Source organism: Cyanistes caeruleus, chromosome 3 (genome assembly GCF_971803275.1).
Source record: "Cyanistes caeruleus chromosome 3, bCyaCae1.hap1.1, whole genome shotgun sequence".
NCBI lineage: Eukaryota > Metazoa > Chordata > Aves > Passeriformes > Paridae > Cyanistes > Cyanistes caeruleus.
This window is the reverse complement of record NC_141703.1, coordinates 59,195,319-59,217,864: the sequence shown is the minus strand read 5'-3', so window position 1 is coordinate 59,217,864 and position 22,546 is coordinate 59,195,319. Positions and strand designations below refer to the sequence as shown.

Here is a 22,546-nt window from a genome sequence, read left to right as displayed (position 1 = left end):
TTCCTGGGGATTCAAATCTTAAATTAAAGTGTTGGAACACCTTTTGTTAAACTAGAGGATAACATCTAACTCTTTGAGGTTGATGGAAATTTCTCCTGGCACAGTTCATAGTTCCCCAGAAGGAAGGCACTGCTGTCAGTGAAACAGAAACTGTCACAGTAGTATGTTTGAGTCAGTCTGCAGACCTCAGAAATAGCTGCCTTTAGGGTAAGTAATGCAGCAGTAGCAAAAAATAAATAAAAGACAGTGATATGAACTAATAACAAACATGAGAATAATTCTCAGAACTCCTACTATGAATTGAGTGGTCCTGTCAGAGGAGTTGCTGTATTTCAGTAGTAAATATTTTTCTTTTTTTTCTTCCTTTTTTTTTTTTCCTTTTTTTTTCTTTTTAAATTGAGCACTTGTGAGAATGGCTTCCTTGATAAAACTAAAAGTACATTCTTAGGAAAGACATTAGTGAGCTTTTCATATTTTTCTTTTACAATCAGGTGAAGACAAAATCAGTTCAGTTAAGATGACAGTATATCAGGCAGTTTTTCTCACTCACTTCTACGTTCCCACATTCTTCCTTCTTTGTGTCAGACCTATTTTCATCTGGGGTGCTAAATGTTATGAAATTGGGAGGATCTGGTATTCATGTCTTTGTTAGACCCTGTTAGTTAATATAAAGGCACTATTATTTCTAAGTGAAAGTGAATTGGAGTTTTTAGTTCCTTTCCGGTGGCAATTTTAAGTGCCAGACATATTTTACATTTAGGAAATACTGCTTACTGTGTTGTTCAAAAATATTTCAGACTTAGTGTATTTTTATCTTAATATATTTCAGTGCCTTTACATTTACATAGTTCATTACAAAGTGGAAATTTAAGAAAAATCCCTGAGGAGATAGTTTATTTTTAGCCATTCTTTACTTTGTTTGGGTCATGGTAGGGTTCTGAAGAACAGAAATTAATGATATATAAGTGTATAGCATATGATTCTGAAAGGAAAATAACATTAATCTGTAATAACCCTTTTAAAATCATTCTTATATACATGTCTGAATGTAATAGTCTAAGCAAATACAGGAGTTTCACATTCACTTAAGTTATCAAGCCAATGGAATTAATATTTGACTTACATTTAATTTCTGTAATACATTGCAAATCTGCCAATATATTTCCTTAAATATTAAGGCCAATTATCAACAAAGCAGAAGAAAAATAAAATAAGAAAAAAAATTAGAAGACAGATTAAGGATGTCAAATTTTTATTTTAGTTTGATACCTTCTGTATTTTTTCTGATTATGCTACTTTTGTAATAGCATTTGAATGAACAGTTACCTCTTGTAGTATTTATTTTCCCCAAAAATATGTCAATTCTGTCTTCTCCAAAGAATGAGATCATCCTAAGGATTTGTGTGGGCTGCTGATTATTATGGAATACTGAGTACAATTTAGTATTCCGTATTAGAGGGTTATAAGTAATTTCTGCAGAGCCAGAGGATTAAATCACTCAGCAAAAGTAAAGTACTGTTTCGTGTTACAGTTAGACACCATGTGACATTTTTGTTTTTTCTGGTGTCATCACCTGTGAGCATCCACAGCATCACTAGATACCTTTATTTCCGGATGTGTTCTGTTCACTTTATTGTTTTTCATGCATTAGCTCCTAAGTGCAAATTTATGATCTGCAAAGCATCCTGTAATTCATCTTCCTTTACATTATTCTTGGCCTATGCTTCCTTGGTCCTCTCATTTTCTCACCTTTCTATTACCTTAAAGACATCACAGTTCAAATGTAACAAATTCTTCCCCTTTTTACCTTGTATTAATTGCACAGAACATTTTTCCATGAGTTATTTCTGACTAATTAGTACCTTTGACTGTGACCTTCATATAGGCTAGTACAGAATATATGAGTATAGAGTATATATTTAGTTTACACATTTTAAAATTCTTCTGCATCTTCAGCTGTATAGGCTTGAACCAGAAATGTTAACTGATAGTGGAGGTAGGCTGATACATACAATCTGAGACTTTAGTCCCTAAATAATGTGTCTTCAAGAAACAAAAATCATTGGTTTGTTGTTATTTTTGGATCCGTTATTGATTTCTCTACCCAGTGTATAAATTGGTTAGACACGCAGGATGACAGGAGAAGCTTTGTTTTTGTGTCCATGGTAGGATTTCTAAGATAATAGATTAGTGCTACTGCTTATTTTAGAGATTTAAAAAAATTGTATGTTGCAAGTGAATACAGTGTTAATATAACTATTTGGGACTTGACAGACATTTGATGGCATTAAATGAAATGAAGGTGGTCCTATCTTTGTAACCTTTCCCCTTCTGGACTGGGTTTAGATCAAGTAGATAAACATTAGAAGTCTCTCTGCCCTCTGCTTTATTCCTATGCATGGAAACTATAGGATAAATAAATTGTGGGCTTAAAGCTAAACAAGAAATTATTAGTTATTAGGGACAGAAATCCTGCTGACAGCAGTTTCAAATAAAGGAAATGTGCAAGTTATGCTCTCAGTTTAAAACTGTAATTGGAAGCTGGCCACTTAATAGTGTGGTGCAAACAGCACTGTTTGATTTCCTGTACCCATGGAGCTTATCAGAATTGTTGGTTTTTACAAGGTGTTGCAAAATTAAAGATAGAACTAAGTGGGTATTTGGAAGAGTGAGTCAGCTAGGCTTAAGCAAACAGTTTTGTTAAACAACACGGCTGTGAAAGGTAAGAGATTTTTGTCGCATCAAATGTTACATACAGTGCAAAGGTTACCAACCTTACCAATGGACCAATATGTGGATCTCAAGCAGTGTTAGGAGAGGTTCTCCTGATGGGTTTTGTCCTTTTGTGCTCAATCCATCTTTCTTTTGGCACAGACTAATCCAAATTTTGAAATACAGCTGGAAAGGGATGGCAAAACCAACATGCCCTAAGACTGAATTTCCTGTTGCCTATGAAAGCGTGGATGTCATGGGAACCTTCTGTCATGACCCACCTCTGGATTATTCTCTAGCTCTTTGGTCCCTCTGACCCCCAAAATAAATGGGATTGATTATACAAATCTTGACAAAGGTCAGGGCAAGTATTTTGTACAATCAGCAGAGGCTTTCCTTAGGTTATGGACATAATTTTTGTAGATGAATCCATTATGGTGATATCTGTTGCTTCACCTTTCTGAATTTCAACTGGTTTATATTTATCTGTACATTCCAAGATGATTAAAATAGATGAAAATAGTGTAGATTAAGGAATATTCTCATTAAAGATTGTAATTAGCATTATTTTAAATTTTTAGTAAAGATAATTGAGCAATTCAAACAAATAAAATTTCAAAAAGAAATCCTGCTTCTAAAGCCTGTGTCCTGTATAAGAGCTTATACTGTTCATGATACTGTCAAGCCAGAACTAAAAATAATTTAAGAATTGCACATTATTATTTGTTGGATTTGTTTGTTTATATGTTTTTTGCATGATGATATATGGAGAAGAACAGCTAAAATGGTAGAAATTCCTGTTTGTCACATAAATGACAGTTTCAGCATACTTAACTAGAAATAGTAACATCAATAATATGTCTGCATACAAAAAATACTGATCCTCTTCTCAGCGGTTTTGTTTTCAGGGTTTATGAGAAATGGAGAACTACTGTGAAAGTCTGGCAGAGGCAGGGATACTCACACTTGACCACTAAGCTGGCATACTGTTGTTGCCAGTTATTCAAATATTCTAAAAATAAGATATTTTTTCTTCTTAGAAAAAGAGACTATTCAGTTTTTCATTTATTCATTTTACATTTTATTGTAACTAAAATTTCTGCATATTTTTAATTAATACCATCTGCTTTTCCACATTTCAGGGATACCACTGTACAAAGCCTTACTCTACAACCTTCTGTAAAGGATGGTCTTATTATATATGAAGATTCACCACTGGTCAGTAGTAGCATTTGGATTTTATATTTGGAATGTGTTTGATTTTAAATGTTAGTAATTTGATTTTTCATGGCACATTGAGTGAGCATAGTAACCAACATTTTATTAATTTTTATTTGGTCACATTTGTCACATTTGCTGTGCCAAATGTGAATAAGATGATAATCTTGGGAGTCCCCACACACAAAATGACTATGGAAAATAATTTAGTGTTAATCTGACACATTCTAACTGGTAGAGTGGTATTTGCCTCCTTCTCCTTTATAGCACCTTACACCTACATGCTAAGTTTGGTCCAAACAGCTGTTGCAGCCATCCTTCAGTTCTTTCAGATACATGTTGACAGTCTAGATGCAAACTGGCTTTGCACTTCTCTGTCTGCACTCCAAGTCCTTCATAGTCAGTCTCCTCATTTCCCTCCCTAGCACACCTGTCCAGGAGAAGTGGAAACTTTATTGTCTCACCTGCCTCCTCTTCCTTCGCTTGGGATTTGGTCGTAGCTTATCCCTGTTCTGAGTCCCTTTCTTGTCTCAGTGCCAGTGAGGTGTCACTGCCGCTCACTCAGAAATCCGTAACACAGCTCCTTGTAGGGATTTGGCTGGTGGTGATGTTATGATTCCTTTCTCTTCTAGGTAAAAGCAGTGAAGTTCGGACATATTTTGGTAATTGATGAAGCTGACAAAGCACCAACAAATGTTACCTGTATATTAAAAACTTTAGTAGAAAGTGGGGAAATGGTTTTGTCAGACGGAAGACGAATTGTTGCCAGTAAGTAGAGCGAAAGCATTTTTATTGTTTACAGTAAAATGTGACATGTTGCTGGTTTTCAGCAATTACATTGCTCAGTAGTGACACAAAACAGTCCAAATGGATAAATTGTTTGTTGCTAAAAAGTTAACAATTAAAGAAATTAGTCATTTTCTTTACTCCTTTTGCAGTAGCCACAAAGGTTTACTTAAATTAGCATTCTTGTGGATTTTGCTGAAGAATTAAAAAAAGAACGGAACTCAGCAAAGTGTAACTTGACATCTCTGCTTCTCATTCACCATAAGAAACAAAGGTCTAGTTGATAAAAGTATGATCTTGTTTATGCCCATCTAGACAGTTGGGGAATCATTGGATCAGGTCTAGAATGAAGATGAGTATATCTAGGGTCAAATTGCTAAGAGTTTTATCTAATCAAGTATTGCATATGCTTACTTGATGATATGCTTACTTCATTATTTAAATATATCCTGCAGGATGAGAGTATCTGTAATTTGGTAGAATTTAGTTCATCTGCATTTCAGGAAATAAATATTTTTCATTATTTTTCAAATAAAGACCATATTTGATGGTGTATCTTGATGATACTAGACACCATACTTCATGCAATTAGCTTCATTTTAACAATATTGGGAATAATGATTGAGTGTAGCAATCATTCAACACTCACATGGCACACCTGAATTTTGCTTGCCATTATTGTCCTAGTTTAGGGCAAATTAGGGAGGAAAACTCCAAATTGGAATTTCCCCAGGGAAATTCCCCCTCCCCACCAACTGGTCTGGGGAAAAATAAATAAATAAATAAATAAATAAAAATTCTTGGAGAGAAGTGGAAAAAGCTGTTTATTTAACAGTAATTGAATATTATTAAATAATAAAACCTCTCACTGTTCAATGGCATGGCAAGTCTAGGAAGAAAAGTCCTTTTCATGTGGTGTAGCTCGGCTCGCTCAGGTTCTTATCAGTCCCTCTGGCGCTGGAAAGTGCCGCGGCCCAGGCCGTGGTGGGCCACAGGCGTGAGCTCCCGGGGTTTGGCTGGGTGTTCAGTCCAGAGCAGGCTTGCACAAATCCAAGAGAAAAAAAGGAGGGGGAAAAAAAATAAAGGTCCAGGGAACTCTTCTGCCTCAGCTAGCTAAAACTAACTAAAAGCCAGAGAGAAGCTCTGTCCTGCTGTCTGTCCGTGCTGCAGACACCACAGTCCAGGAGCGGGATATGTGGGAGTGATGTTTTTCCTTAACACAAACTGTGGCTTCTTCTTCCCCCTCTCATGCTCTCAAAGCCAGTCTTAAAGGTGAAGAACTTAATATATAACATAAACCAGACTATTTGGGATACCAGTATCATAAAGTCACCCCAGGACAATTATAAATTCTAGGTGGGCTTATTCTAAAATATTTTCCTAGCCAGATTTTTTAGAGGCAGGATTCCAAAACACCATGTACCACTGGAATAATGCTGAAGAGGAACAAGGTTCTGAATGGGGTCAGACTGAGTAGTTTTGGAGAACTAGAATCTTCACATGTGTTAAAGAATGCATCTCTGGCTTCTCACAAATTTTTGTAGTAACCAGGAGGAATTTCAGTCCTTTCTTCCCAGACCAAATAATATCAGACCTATATAAAATCAAATTTTATTCACCATTGGCTTCACCATTTTAAAGAAATTAAATATAAAGGGGACAGTTAGTCTGCACCCCAAGAATGGTGGATGCGTTTTTATGTTTTTTCAATTAAACACTTTGGTTAGATTTTTGTGAAACAAATCATGCAACTTTGAAATGAAACCTAGAAAACTCAGTTGAATGACATGTAAGAAGCTATTGAGCCTTTTGTTTTCCTAATTGTTCTTCTAATTCTAAGAATTTACTTAAATTAGAAGATTTTTTCTTATAATTCTGAGAACTCTTCACCTAATCTAATTATGTTTCTTTGTTGAGTAATGCAAAGCTTAAAGAGGCAAGTAATACATTTTATTTCTTTTCTAGATCATGCTCATGTAGATGGGAGAGAAAATGTAATAGTTATTCATCCTGATTTTAGAATGATAGTTCTGGCAAATAGGCCTGGATTTCCTTTCCTGGGTAATGACTTTTTTGGCACATTAGGTAAGTGATTCATATTACTTTATGATCTTTAATAGACTTCACTAATAGAATATCTGTCTTTATTAATTAGATTTCATGAGGAGAAGGGGCCCTTATGCATATTGATACTTTGTTTCACGTAAGACACTAAGACAATCATGTAAATTTACATATCTTAATAAAAGTGCCCGAACTTGCCCTGAAGGGAAAAGGTGTATGTGATCATCTGTGTTAAAACTATTTTGTTTTGTGGGATCTGGATGGACATTGCAGACAGAAGGTTATGGGAAATCTTTGTTAATGAGTGTATAGAGTATACAAATACAGCAAACAAATTAACTTAAGCTTGACACCTGACATCTCTCTCAACTGCTCACTATTGGTTTTTTCCCCATATCAAACAAGCCACAGTTCGGGTGCTGTCCTGTTTGGTACAAGAGATGGTAGCTTTCATTTCATTTCAGCAGTAAAGGCTACTGTATTTTTTGCTGCTAGCACTGTGAAAGTTACCTGCTTCTTAATCCTCATTTGGTTCTCCATGCATATAGCCATGTATGATAGTCGTAGTAAAATACATATATTTGACAAGATACTGAATTCATATCAGTGTTAGGTAAGGCTGTCCAAATTCCACATCAATTATTTTCATATCAACAGAAGCCTTATTTTGGAAAGCTCCTGGTAGGTCCCAGAAATTCTGTGCCAGCAAAGATTCCCTGGAGCTTCATCTCACAGCAAAAGCAAGAAATTGAGTTGCATAAGAGCAAGTGGTGAAGCATCCATTGGCCCATATAGTTGAGTGTTAGTCTAAGTGGGCTCTGGCAAGGTTGTGGCATTGCTGTTACATGATGGCTGTGAACTGAATACCCTCCAGACTCCACTGACTGTATTATCTAAGTTAACTTAGCCATTTATATGCAGGAACCTAATTTATGTGGTTTTGCCTGTTAACTTTGGCCATAATGATTATTCTGCAAGAAATAACATACTCAAAAAAGCAGGTGCAAACCCAATTTCGTATTACCTAGTAGGTCTTTGTTTTTCAGGTGAGGTTCCCACTGAATGGACATTCTCTGTCTGAAACTCACTGGCTCTGAGTTTCACCAAGCTATGTTGCCCCAAGAGAATTAGTTGTAATATATTTCTTTTTCATAGCCTATTTTCCTCCGTTACATGGACCTTTTAAGTAAAGCAAATCATACCAGTGTTACTGCTTTTGATCCACCTGGCAGAGGTGTGGTTGGGATTTTGGGGTTCTTTATGGATACTGTCTTTCCAGCTTAGGGTCTCTTCTGCTTTTAATTCAAGTTCTTTTTCTGCAGTATCTGATAATTCTTCTTTAAAGTTTTGTACAACTTTTTAGAGAATTTTTATGAATAAAATTGATTTTTAGGTTATATGATTGGGATCAATATAATGCCCATCTATGGAAAGAATATCATGTCAGATTTCTTACCATACTTCCAAGACAGGCAGGGAGAAAAGATAAATTCAGTATTTTCTCTAGACGTTTTAATTGGGTTTGCTTTAGGGCTTTCCTGCATTTCAAGATTTTCCTGCATTCTATTGTGTTTTGAAGGGGTTCACAAACAGGTTCCATTCAACCAGTTAGGTTTTCTTAAAATCTTTTTTCTCTTATTTTTTCCAGCATTCATTTGACTTGTGTTTCTTCTTGAAGGCAATTTCTCCCTTAGGATATCAGCTTCATTAAAATGACAAGAGAGATCTGTGTGTTTTCAGAAACCTTGATGTTCTTCATAGTTTGTACTTCCCATTTTTCACAGTTTTAACAACTTGGCACTCAGTATTTTTGGGTCTCATAATTTTTATTAAAGGTGCAGTATTAAACTTAAAGGGGCTGTTGTGATGATACTTCTTTATAAATAACCTAACTTTGTTTGTTTATTTTCTTGTTTGTTTTTTGTAGGGGACATTTTTAGTTGTCATGCTGTCGATAATCCCAAACCACAGTCAGAGCTGGCCATGCTTAAACAGTATGGTCCCAATGTTCCAGAGGCAATTCTGCAGAAACTGGTAGCTGCTTTTGGAGAGCTCAGGAGCTTAGCTGACCAAGGAATTATTAACTACCCCTATTCAACTAGAGAAGTTGTGAACATTGTAAAACATTTACAGGTACAGTATATCAGATTCGATTAAAATCTTGAGTTCATCAATACTAATGTTTTAATGCCTTTTAGAAAAAAGATGCCATTATTGTTTGTGCATTTTTATTTAATTCTTATGAAACATTTTACATTTTGAAAGAAGCATAATATTCAGATGTTCAGATAGTCAGAGGGTAAGGATCACAGATGTACATGGGCAAATAATTTTTCTGCATGTTTATTTATAGATAGAAAAAGACCTGTAAGCATGTTTTTCTACTGTGTGAGAACAAAAATCACATACTGTGAATACAGTGTGCAATGTTCATACTGGCCCTCATTATAAAATTCCTTATTTAAGATATACTGCTTCCAGGACAGTGCAACTGCTCATATTATTTTGCTATAAATTTTGTGGATTCACTCCTTTCCTGTGAAAAAACTAGTTCCTGCTGCATAACAATAATACATCCATAGTCGATTTCTTCTAAGGAAAATGCTAGATGGATAGAATTCACCAAGGGAATATGTAGGATTCACAATTACTTCCTACACACATTTAACTGTAAAACTGTGAGTTCTGATTTAATGATGATCTGGTTTTTAAGAATTACAGTAAAGTCTGACTTCTATCTTTATAAATTGAAAGATTTTTTTGCCTGAAATATTTGAAATATAAAATCATTTGAAATAGCAGTGCCTTTATTTTGTTCCATTTATAATCCTAAAGTTGGTAATTTGTTAATTTATAGACTGTTTCTTGAATTATTGCATCCTATATTTTAAAAAAATAGTGGAAATTAATGTAATTAATACAATTAAAATATAATTCCTCACAAATTTTGACCTTCTGCTGTTATGTTTTATGCTGCATAGTATAGCAGGGTTGCATGATAGTTTTTTGTTTGTGTTCGTGAACATATTCACACACATTCAGCCATACACACAGACATTCCAATCCTACAGGTTGGAATTACTGCTTTTAAAACCTTCATCTGGATTTCTGGGGAGGGTAGATTTTTGTGCTCTCTGGTCTTCAGAGTGTGAGAAGATCTCAAGACAAACTGGTACTACTATGATATCAATAATACAATGAAAAAATAGTGCTCTGTAACTTTGTACGAAGAGTAAAGATTCCAATCTAAAGGCTGAGGAATCCAGATAAACACATAAGCAAAGCAGTCTATTAGGATCCATTACCAGCTGGTAGGTATTTGTTTACCAAGCTGATAGAACATGTACATGCTGATATCTAAACACACAGTTGAATTCAAAATTCAAAATTCAAAATTACAGACTTGAGGAATATTTGCTATGCTGCTGAGAAGCTAATTTTTTAGGGTGTTGGTTAGATGAACTCCTTTTCATCTATATACCTTCCTGCTGTTCCTACCTTCCTTCCTAGCTTCTTTCCTTCATCATCTATCTCCAAGTAACCTGAAGTGAAAGTGAACCTTTCCAGTGCAGAAATATAAGACTTAATTCTTGTTTTATTTGAGTGTGAACAGCATCTAATTGAAGATTGAAAGAGCTGCATTGCTAATTGTCTTAAGGGATCTTACTGTCTGCTTCTGTCTCTTTCACTTAAACAGATTAGTACAGTCACTTCAACCTGGACATTGGGTGCAGTTCAGTGGGGAAGTTTCCCATCTGCTAAGCTTTCCCCACTTTCAAAGTGTAAATATCCAAATACATCTCCAATAGGCATCTTTGACTTGTTTTTAACATTTATTTTCAAGATCCCAGTCTCCTAGCAAGAATGCAACATTTTGTTTGCTGTAACTTGTTTTTCAATCTGAATAATAAAAAAACTGGGAGTAGCCAAATGTAAACAATGAATATAAACATAATGGTTATTCCAAAGTAAGAAACTTCTAGGTCTTCAGGTAGATAAAAAAGAGGAAGGAGGGAAATGAGTCAATAAAATTGCTGGTCCTTGGAAAGGAAGGAGGGAAGTTAGTCATGGTGTTAAACAATTTCCCTTACAGCAGTTCCACAGCCCTGCTCTCTTTGTACTATTGTGTTGATTTCTTTCACATAATTTCAGAATTTTTTTGCTTGTGTAAAAAAAGATTGGATATTTTGGAGGAAGAAATTGCTTTTGATTACTGCTGTCCGACAACATCTGAGCATCAGGACTAGTCAGTTAAAACTATACTGATTGCTATGTTATCAGCATGTTGTTAGGCTAATCTCTGACTCTGGCTTATTGTGTTCTTCAGCATTTAGGATACACATAGAGAGTGTAGTTACAAGATTATCCTCCCATAAAGATTATGCAAGTAGGGAACATGTAGTAATTCAGTTGTAGTTTAGACACTGTGCTCAGAGCTAGGTTGCCTCTATACTGACTTTTTCTTAGGGAAAAGTTTTTTTGGTGATGCTTGAGGCACCAGAATTCTGAAGATATTTTGAAATATTTTGAAGACCCAAAACTGCAGGCATAGGGAGAATTATCTAATGCAGGTACCTAACTTGATTGCTGCAACTTTTCCTCCTCACATACTGTATCAGGAATTTGGGTCTTGCAGCTCTAGTTGGCAGGTGACCTGGATAGAGCCTTTTTGTCTTGCTCACCTCCAGGTCTCAGACTGTCAAATGTCAAAAGCCTTAATAGTAGCTTATGGGTAAGCTCAGAAACTCTGCCCTTCCTCTGTTGGGTTACCATAAGATGCCTGTAACCAGGGTATGCTATGGCTGCTTCTTTGCACTCTAATATGCTGTTTTTCATGAGACCTTGGTAGATGTTAGTCAGGAAAGCCACATTAACCTAGATAAAATGGCAATACTTTTTTTACTAACTCTTTTTTAGTTTTGGAAAGCTGAGATTTTTTCTTATCAGTCATCTTTCTTGTTTATATCTGAGATTGCTTCCTAATAGTAGGCACTAGTATAACGGTTTTTGAGCAGTTAGTGTGAGTTAATTTTGTGGTAAGATAGTGTTTTTTGGTTTGTTTGTTTGTTTGGGTTTTTTTGGTGGGTTTTTTTTTTTAATGTTCAGCCTAATCTCAAAAGAAAACTACTTATCAACTAACTTTTGGCCAGTCACAATGGATCTCAGTTATCAATTTTCAAAGATAATTAGGCTTAATCAAAATCAGTGGTTTTGTGACAGAGAGGAACTGGTTGAAATTGCAGGGGGAGGATTCAGCTGTTTCATTTGGCAGCAGATGGTGCCTACTAAAGACACAAGTACTGGTTAATCCATTAGTATGTTTGTCACTCAGGGTGAGCCATAGACATGGTGCTTCTGGCCCTGCTGAAGGACAGCTGAGGGGGCACAGAGAGAGCTGGCAACATTCAGTAAAAGGGCATCAGGGGTGGGTGCAAAGGGAAACCAAGAGCCCAAGGAAATGAGCAGGTAGGCAGAGAGGTCTTAGAGTGTGCAGGGTGGGCCTTTGAGATGGTGCTGGCAGGATGGAAACAGTCGAATATCTGAAGACACCAAGATACATAGGGAAGTGAGCATTAATGAGAACACAAGGTAGAAGTCTGAAACAAAAAGTCTGGACCCATTACAGACTGAATACCAGATAATTTATCACTTTCTTTTCAGGGCAGTGGTAGTAGTACAGTAGACGTCAATGGGTATAGCATATTTGAATTAAGACTCTTGATTTCTACTAGAAAATTACTATTTTACTCATAGATTTTACACAAACTGTAGCAATACATATCCTCATGGAATGTTAGATCCATAAAAATATGGCTTTTTCACAAATTCAAATTCTGTATCAAATAAAGCATACAATATATAAATAAAAATATAAAATTGTTGAAGGCAAAGAACTATGTTACCTACTATTTTAAGGAATAGCCAAGAATCTAAGTTGTGACATAGAAGTGTTACTTGTAAGGGGAAGAATCAGTGAATGACAACCAGACTTGATAAGAAATCAATATTTTCTGTTGTAATCTCATTTTAAAAATCAATAGAAACCTAATGATTTTTTTTTTTGTTCAGTTCAAACCACAAACATTCAACCTTTTTTGGGTTTTCTTGTCTTTTTCTCATTTTCCCTTTAAGTGAGCTGTCATTTCCTTTCTTCAGTAAGCAGTTGTCCAAGCAGATATTAAAGAGGGATTGGATTTGTTCTGGTTGAAACAGGAGAGTTGTGATTTTTTTTTAATTTCTGAAGTAGAGGACCTTTGTACAAGTGGCTTGTGTTCCCAGAAGCCATCTGTTATACCTCAGGAAATTTTTTTATGGTGTCCTGCTGACACAAGAGGCATGGAACTATTGAGGCAATTCATTGCAGAAAAGCATATTGATGTCAGAAGTTACACAATGATTCAGAAAACTGTGGATATGCTTGGAGACTTCTAAGGAAAGCTGGATAATATTTGAAGTACTTGACCAAGGTTTCTGCAGTACCTAGTGTAGGGCAGGTGAAAACGTAGTTCATGAGTGAATTAGATATCTTGGTCCCAGTGTGTTGGTTATGCTTTGCACTGAGAAGAACAGAGAAAATGCAGGATTCATCATATGAATGTTGTTTGAAAATGATGCTTACTTTTGACTCACAAGTGCAATTAAAAATACAAAAGGTAGCACTTTCACTACTAAACATAGTCACAAACTTTTCGATTTACCTTACATGTGAAATGTTTATACAGTGTTTACTTAGATTAACTGATGGGAGAATGGGTTTAGTATCTGTTATCATTCAATGAGAGCTGAACATTGTAACAAGGCTGTAGAATAATTTTATATTATCCCACAACAACTTGTATTTTGCTAAGCTGTAGTGAAGTAAAACTTCTAATAGGTCCCTCTTAGGTTCAAAAAGCAGAACATAATTTAACATGCTTTTATGGCAACACTAGTACTAAAACATTCTGTGCCATGTATGCCATAGATAAAAAAAGGTTTGTGTAAAAAAAGCTTAGCAGTGGTATTCTAGTCTATCACAGTGACAGTGTCACAGGTATTTTATTGCCAAGATCAGATATTTATAAAGTTGAGAAAATGTTAAACTCTTAATGCTGATATTTGATTAAGAGTACAGGTCAAAACATTTCTGAAAATCTTCTGTTTTCTTCTGATTTAATTTTTAATCAGGATTCAAATATCTGTATTTTTAATACATTTATAAACTTCTCTGACACTTAAGTCTGTTTTTCAAGTTCTCTGTACCAGCCTAGCTCACTAATGGGGATAAAAACAATTATGACCACAGCTTCCTAAGATACCTCTTCACAAGTTTATGTTCATCACTGTAAATGTGCCATACTGAGATCGAAGCATCTAGGTCTCTGTCTGAGAGATCTAGTATTTTAGTGAAAAGCCTGTGGAGAAAAAGTGAGACATTTTTAAATGAAAGATTCTCACTTCCATCTCTTGCCAAAAAAAAGATAAATGTGTTAGGCAGTAAAGTTCTAGGATATACAGCAAATTGGTAATTATTTTTTGTAATTCTTTTTATTTGGTTTGCTCCATTTGCATCTGCAGTGGGCTAACCCTGGCTGGATGCCAGGTGCCCACAAAATCTATTTTGTCACTCCCCTTCTCAGCTGTGAAGAGAAAATATAATGAAATGTCTTTAGATCAAGATAAGGGCAGGAAGATATCACTCACCAATTACTGTCACAGACAAAACAGACTTGACTTGAGGAAATTAGTTTAATTTATAGCAAATCAAATCAGAGTAGGAAGATGAGCAATAAAGACACATCTTAAAACACCTTTCCCCTACTCCTCCCTTATTCCCAAGTTCAACTTCACTCCAGCCTTTCTCTACCTCCTCCCCTTCAGCAGCACAAGAGGATGGGGAAGGGGGGCTGCGATCAGTTCTTCACACATTGTCTCTGCCACCACTTTCTCCTTGGGGAGAGGCTCCTGGACTTCCTCTGCTCCAGAATGGGGTCCCTCCCATAGGAGACAGTCCTCCATGAGCTTCTCTATTGTGAGTCTTTTCCACTGGCTGCAGTTCTGCAGGAACTGCTCCAGCCTGGGGCCCTTCCACAGGGTAATAAATTCTGCCAGCAAACCTGCTTCAGCATGGGCTTCTCTCCACATAGGGCCACAAGTCCTGCCAGTAACCTGCTCCAGTGTGGGCCTCCCACAGCCAGAGATCACTGCCTCCTTTTGGCATATACCTACTCCAGCTTGGGGTCTTCCACCTTAGTTGCTTTCTTAATCAATGACATCAGTTTTTTCTGAGTGGTTTTGTGATATTAAAAGTTCTTCATTTCTCTTATTTGAACTTACAAAATCCTAGAATAGTTTTGGCTGGAAAGCACCTAAAAGATTTTCTAGTTCTAACCCTGCTGCTGTGGGAAGGGACAACTTCCACTAGACTAGTGGACCCATCCAACCTGTCCTTGAGCACTTTAGGAATGGGGCATCTACAACTTCTCTGAGCCAGTGACTCACCACCCTCATAGCAATGAATTTCTTCCTAATACCTGATATAAATCTGTCTTTTTACTGTTTAAAGCTATTCCCCCTTTTCCTATCACTACATGCCTTTCCAGTCTCTCTCCATCTCTCTTATAACCCATTTTAGGTACTAGAAGGTGTTATAAAGTCTCCTTAGAGGTTTCTCCAGGCTGAGTAACTCACTCAGCCTGTCTTCACAGGAGAGGTGCTCCAGCTCCCTGATCATCTTTGAGGCCCTCCTACGGACTCAATCCAGAGGGTCTTTCTTACGTTGAGAACCCCAGAGCTGGATGCAGCACTGTAAGTGGGGTCCCAGCAGCACAGAGTAGAGCGGCAGAATCCCCTCCCTTGCCCTGTACTGCTTTCAGTGCAGCCAAGGACACGTTTGGCTTTCTGGACTGCAAGTGCACATTGCCAGGTCATGTCCAGCTTCTCACTTTCCAGCACTTCCCAGCCCGTGTCAGAGCTGCTCTCAATTTGTTCATCTCTCAGCCTGTGCTAATACGTTGGGTAGCATGTGGTTACCCCAACCCAGGTGGAGGACCTCTCACCCAGCCTTGCTGAACCTCATGAAATTCCTGTGGCCCCACTTCTCCAGCTGTCCAGGTCTCTCCAGACAGCATTCCATCCCACAAGCATGTTAGCTGTATCAGTCAGCTTGGTATCATCTGCAAATTTTCTGAGAGTGCACTCAATCCCACTATGTCATTGATGAAGACAATAAGCAGTCCTGGTCCCAGTACAGACCCTCCCTCCCCCCCAGTCTGTACTGACCATTTGTCACACGTTTCCATCAGGACCTTGAGCCATTGACCACTACCCTCTGGATGCAACCATCCAACCATTTAATTCCTCATCCAGAATAATCAGTCCAGCACAGTAACAAATGTTTCATTTCTGTTAAAGGTACTAATGAAAGTCTGATAAATACATAGGGTTTTTAAATGTGCATAGCACATTTCAACTAGTATTTTCCTCTTAAAAAAAAAGAAAAAAAAGTTTGTGAATCTTAAGTGAATTTCTATGTCTACTAAAATCCATCATGACTTAAAATAGTTTTTGTTAACTAAGCAGTGTATTGTCTGCTTCTCTATATTCAACATTAAGAGTCAGAATTTTTAAATTAATTGTATGGGTGAATTATATGAATGTGTGTCTTTGTGTAGGATCTTCATGATTTACAGAAAGCAAATTTTAAAAATACAGGCTAGTATTAATTATATTCTCCAATGATTATACCATCTTTTTATGGGTAATGTGTTATGTATATAATGAGAATAATTCTTTAAACTGCTAATGGTGTTTAGTGTGAAATAATTGTCACATGCTTTTTTTGTTTAAATCAAGTTTAGTGTCAGTAATTTTATTCTGACTTGAAATGATGTCCTGGAAATAAAAAGTAAAATTACTTCAGCACTTGTCTTTCAATCAAAGTTACTGTTACAATTGTTCATTTTAGAAGTACATAATGATATGCTGTAACTTAATAGATAATCACTAAAAGAAGTTTGGTGGTCTGTTTCTTTATAGAAATTTCCATCTGAAGGACTTGCAAGTGTTGTTCGAAACGTATTCGACTTTGACTCCTACAACAATGAAATGCGTGAAATTTTATACAACACTTTACACAAATATGGGATACCTATTGGAGCAAAACCGACCAATGTACAGCTGGCAAAGGAGTAAGAATAACATAAAATATATGTTAAGAAGACATGTTTCTCATGATCACTTTTTATAGCATGTTATCTCGCTGCTAATTGATTTAAAAACAACTCGGAATTCTTGGAAGTCAATCCTCCACTGGTTAAAATTTATAATCTTCCAAATAAGTTACAACAATATAAATTATTTAATGATCAAGAATTTGCTTATTATTAATATTTAATATATAATGTCCATGTACATATTAATAGTTTGTAAGGTAAACAGGTATATCTTAATAAAGGGAAATACTTGTTTCTTCTCCTGTGTTTTTAATTGAATTGCAATACATCTCTGTCTTGTTACTTATCACCTAAGTCTACAGAAAAAAAAAGTTGTCTTCAGTGGTAGTTGGGTTTTGTCTTTGATGCTCACAGAGGGCTCTACAGAAGTATTTCTCCTCAATGGAGCAGTGCATGTAAGCTCCAAGAACAACTTTTGCATGTATCTGTAAATCACTGTTATTCTTTAAATATATTACTACTTGACATACAACACCATATACTTCTTTTGCAGAGGTTAGAATCAAAACAGCTACATTATGTAGTAATGTTCTCCCATCTTCAAGCCACCCCCCACTCTTTGAAGGGGCCTTACCAGAAAACTGGAGAGATACTTTATACAAGGGCCTTTATTGATAGGACAAGGGGGAATGGTTTTAAACTGAGAGGGTATGTTTAGATCAGATATTAGGAAGAAATTCTTTACTCTGAGGGTGGTGAGACACTGGAACAGATTGCTCAGAGTTGTGGATGCTCCCTCCCTGCCAGTGTTCAAGACCACGTTGGACAGGGCTTTGAGCAACCTGATCTAGTGGAAGGTGTCCCTTCCCATGGCAGGGGGGTTGAAACCAGTTATCTTTAAGGTCTCTTACAACCCAAAGTATTCTATGATTCTGGGAAACAAATGTACTACATTCTTCCAAAATTCACAGAAAACATGCTTAAGTAGATCATATTAAAAAGCAATTAGAAAACTTACTCTGTCTTGAGCTCTAATACCTTATTTATGAAGAAACAAATATTTCCCTTTTGTGGAGAAAGATTTATGGATATATGGAAAACTGAGTTTGCCACATGACATCCTTTATATTTGCTAAGGAGGGACTAATTTTTATGGCATGATGTACTGATAGTGATTCTGGTGTGGGTGAGTGAGTACTGGCATGAAATTGCCCAGAGAGGTTGTGTAGTGTCTCTTACTGGAGATATTAAAGAGCCTTTTGATGCAACCCTGTGCCACATGCTCTAGGGTGACTATGCTTAAGCACTGTGGTCCTTTCCAGCCTTACGCATTCTGTGGTGTTGTGCCCATGCATAGGTTTCTCCTGCTGCAGCACCACTGTTATCCTATCTAACATCCTACATCTAATTATTAAAAAAGATTGGCAATGTAGTGCCTGTGATGTACCTTTTAATTTTGATGACAGGACTATTACATGCCTGGGGAACCAGTATTTGAGCAATGGCAAAGTCTGTCAAATTGACATACCACACTTGAAACTCTTGCCATAATTTCTTTGCTGAATGTCACTTGGTAATTTCTATTTTAAAGAATTACAATGTTTGTCACAGTTTTTGAGAAATTTGCTCTTTGTATAATTTTAGAAGTATTAGATGTGGGAGAGTACTCTTTAGTAATGAGACAATCAGAGGTTTAGGAAACATAAGAGAAAGATTGCTGTAATTGGGGACTGCTCAGTCTAGAAGTGAGACGATAAAAGAAAAATGTAATTATATTGAATTAAAGATAATCACCTGATCATTTTGAATTAATCACTGAGGTTTTCTAGGACAGGTTATACCAAGGAAGATAGACAAGATCCCCACAAGATGCTCATCAAAAATGTCACTAGAGAGGCAGCTGTGAGTACATAATTTGTACACTGAAGGCCCGGGGAGGAGAAACTACAGGAGCAGTTCACACACAGCTGATAAGAGCAACCTTCTCTTAGATCTCACCATGCTGGGCTGAGCACTTGGCCTCCATGATCTAGCTGTCTTTGTCTTAGTCCCTCACTTGCACCCACTACTGCTGGCATTTCAGGTTCTTACCCCTCCACGGTAAGACAACCTTGGGTTTGGTCATGAGATTCACTCCTATGGAGTTTGTAAGACACAGGTAGATCACCTTGAATTACAGCCACATCTTTCAGATTTAGGCACAGTTGATTCTGTCTTGAGGTTAAAGAACATTGGGATAATCTCTCCAAATCTGTTCCAGCCCATATTGCAAATTACCATGATGGACTGACACACTGAGGTAATTTGGTATATATTGTTTGGAGTGCAGAAAAGGTACTGGAGTACTGACCTCTCTTGTTTTCCATGAATCTGAGAATAGGATAATGGTATCAATCTAGTCCAGCCCACTTCCTTCAGAAATGATCTAGGTTATTCTAAAACCTTACCTAATTTTTTCATGATTCATGCCTGAAGACCTTCAGAGATGTTGTACTATAACCTTCCTTGTTTCTAAATAGCCTTGGCACTAGAAAGTCACCTCTCAATCTTCCCTGTTTTTAAGGTCCCTGTTTGGTTTTATTTTTCTTTTATGCTCCTTGTCTTCACTTGATCTGTGTCTAACATTGAGTATTGGGTGTGAAACTGGTCAAGTTTGTTTTTGCTGGAGCCAAATACAGTAGTATGAGAGTACAAAATAGAAATGTATTGACATTTTAAAATCCCAGTATGTTTGCATTTTATACAATATTTAACTCATCTCTGGTTTTATTAACATAAATCTTTTTACATCCTTGTTGCAAAACCCTCCATAGCTCTCTTATCCCATCTTTGCTTTATGTGATCAACTTTGTCTACGTTTACATTTTTCTTACTGTATTGGATTTTTTTCAGATTGGTTTTATGACATGTGAAGATCACTTTCTGTTTTCAGCTTGTTTTCCTACCTGCTTCTTGGCTCTCACAAGATGGTAATCTGAAGGTGTGATTTCAAGGTTATTTCTGTGTTGTTCCAATGACAACATATCCTCACAGATGACTTCTGTGCCCCAGTCTTTTTTTGATAAACTTTAAAGACTTGCTAGCTATCATAATAAATTGCTCAGCAGTTCTATTAAGTAACATGAAAACTGGGGTAATAGTTCAAACCAATTTTGCCTCAGGGTGTTAGTCATACAACAGCAAAATCATTGTATAAGAATACAAATCCTGTACAATTAAATTTTGCAATACAGAAGCATTCCAGGAGATTCTGGGACAGGAAAATAGTTGTAGTGAAATGCTGACTCCTTTATACAGATCTCTAGCATGTCTTGGATTAAATTATTTGTGAATTCTTATTTTAATAAGCTTTGGAGAAGTCTGTCACCTGTTACTAAATCAAGAAGAAAACTTGTATAAATCAGAATTATTTAAATTGCTACTGCAACATAACTGCTGTAAATATAAAAAAAAAGAGACACACAAGCAACATGCTAAAATACAGGGTCTCAATAGAAAAATTATTTAGGTATGTGTCCAGCTGAAATTGCTGAAATCCAGGGGAAATTGAACAGATGCTTGCAGTGACCCTTACGAGAATTTTGGATTAGACTCGGCAATATACCTAGCCTTGGAAGGGAATATTAGATGGTGTGTAATGACCATTAACAAAATGATTCTTGCAATATTTGTTTTTTCAAGAGAGAAATTCATTTTTTGATACTAATTTATTTATTGGCAAAATTAGTATCATATATTAGACCTGTAAAGGGATGCTTTACTTGGTCTTTCTTGTTTTCTTCAGCTGTCATTTTTTTCCCAGGTAGGATAACCATTCTTCAAGGCACTGACATGTTCACTATTGTCAGGTGTTAAAATACTGTCTGTCTCTCCTGGTACCAACTGTACAAAAGTTTATAATTTTTCTCAGTATTGTATGTAAAGCAGATGGATTGTCTATGATGGTTTGCCAAGACATAGTAGGTAAAATGAATTATTCATGGTACTAACTCATAATCTTTCTTTAAGTGTACAATTACATTTTGTTTTTCCCATTAACATCTGTTATGTCATTTATTTCTGAATTCATGTTAATCTGCCATTTTGGTGCACAGTTCAGACCATCTGCAATTTCTAGGTAAAACAGAATTTAATCCTAATTCTGACATTTATCCTTGATGAAATTGCCATTCCATATTTTTCCTCCTGTCGCTGTTCAATTCAAGGTGCTTCCTATAACTTCAATATTTGTTTTGTATTAACTGGGTGTTTTATATGTAATGTAAATAGGTAAATTTTAACAGCTTTGATTTTCTCTTGAGGCTGTTCTTTTGTGTGGCTTTTTTTTCCCCGGGTAATCTGTAGTTAATTATTGGATATGTCTCATATCATATGTATCTGTTGATAAACACCGTGTGTTGCAGGCCCAGCTAAGGAAGGGGAATTGTCAGGGGACAGGAGTTTTAACATACAACTGTTCTGAATATCTACTTCAGAATGTCTTCTGAATGTCTTCTAATCAAAATATGTTTGGATAAATTATGGAGAACTGGTTGGCAAGGAATTTTCCTGATTTCAAGCTGTATCTTACTTAAGTCCAGAAAGGTTACGTGGGATGGAAATCTTTTCAGCTAAATAGAGCACAGGCTGTTACTGGAGACCTTGAATAATACATTCTGTGCCAGAACTGAGCTGGTTTACAAGATCATATATTAAGGAGCTTTGTTGCCTGTCGCAGTCCATGTCCACAGCTGTACTAATTTGATGTCTGGAAGTGAAGAATTTGCTTTTAGTGGAACTTGAGTTTTACAAGATTCATAGCCATCTTCTAGTATGTTCTCTGAAAGCTAAACAAATAACTTTATAAAGCAGGTTCTGTTGACTTTTTGAGCACAGTTATTTGATGATTTAGGTTTTTTTAAATACCCTAAAATTAATTTATTTTCATAAATAAAAACTATAAAATAGAAAGAAATCATGTTCTAAATTGTGTTCAAAGGTCTTACTTTGAAAAGCTTTCTAGCAGTACAAGAGAATTATATTTTAACAGATCACTTTGCCTTTGATGGCTGTTCATGCAGAAGTTTAGGCTAAATAGTAATTTTTTGTAGAATTGCCCCATCATCTGTAGGTCTTGTGCAATCGCTTTTCTGAACAAAATACCTGCCTATATATATTTCATGGACAGCAGTAATCATGTAGAAAACCAAGATTGAAAATTAAGGGTGAATAAGCAAAAGCAGTTTTGAATTTTCCTTAAGCAACATGAGTTTTGTATTATGAACTCTGCTTTCTGTTTTATTCTGAAATTCAGACCTACATTTCCCTCCTCTTTGCCATTTATGATGACTTGCTCTGCTGCCTCAGAGAAACTAAATCATTCAGAAACAGGGAAGAGAACAAAATCTCAAAAATCTAGGAGAAAGTATAAATCGGTTTTCCTGAGGGAAGAGAGGAACTATTAGCAAAGAAAATCTCCAGAAAGCTGAAACAGAGTGGAAATGTTTATTTGGGAATGCAGTGTGCAATTCTGTTGCTATGAAAAGCAGGGTATTTGGTTAGAGCTGGTTATTAACATATGTTTTGTTTTAAATTTTAATAGCTATTCATGATTTTCAGATCAAGAGAGAACT

The 22,546-nt window shown here is 36.2% G+C and overlaps 1 protein-coding gene across 2 annotated transcripts in view; it reads left to right on the top strand.

Moving 5' to 3' along the window:
- Positions 1-22,546, top strand: part of VWA8 (von Willebrand factor A domain containing 8) — a 180,513-nt gene that overhangs the window by 93,033 nt on the left and 64,934 nt on the right. For both annotated transcript variants that reach the window (XM_086881203.1, XM_086881201.1), the window contains exons 22-26: positions 3,855-3,930; positions 4,563-4,698; positions 6,682-6,801; positions 8,708-8,913; positions 16,798-16,949. In XM_086881203.1, the coding sequence (XP_086737329.1) occupies positions 3,855-3,930; positions 4,563-4,698; positions 6,682-6,801; positions 8,708-8,913; positions 16,798-16,949 (690 nt within the window). The remainder of the gene's footprint in view (positions 1-3,854; positions 3,931-4,562; positions 4,699-6,681; positions 6,802-8,707; positions 8,914-16,797; positions 16,950-22,546) is intronic.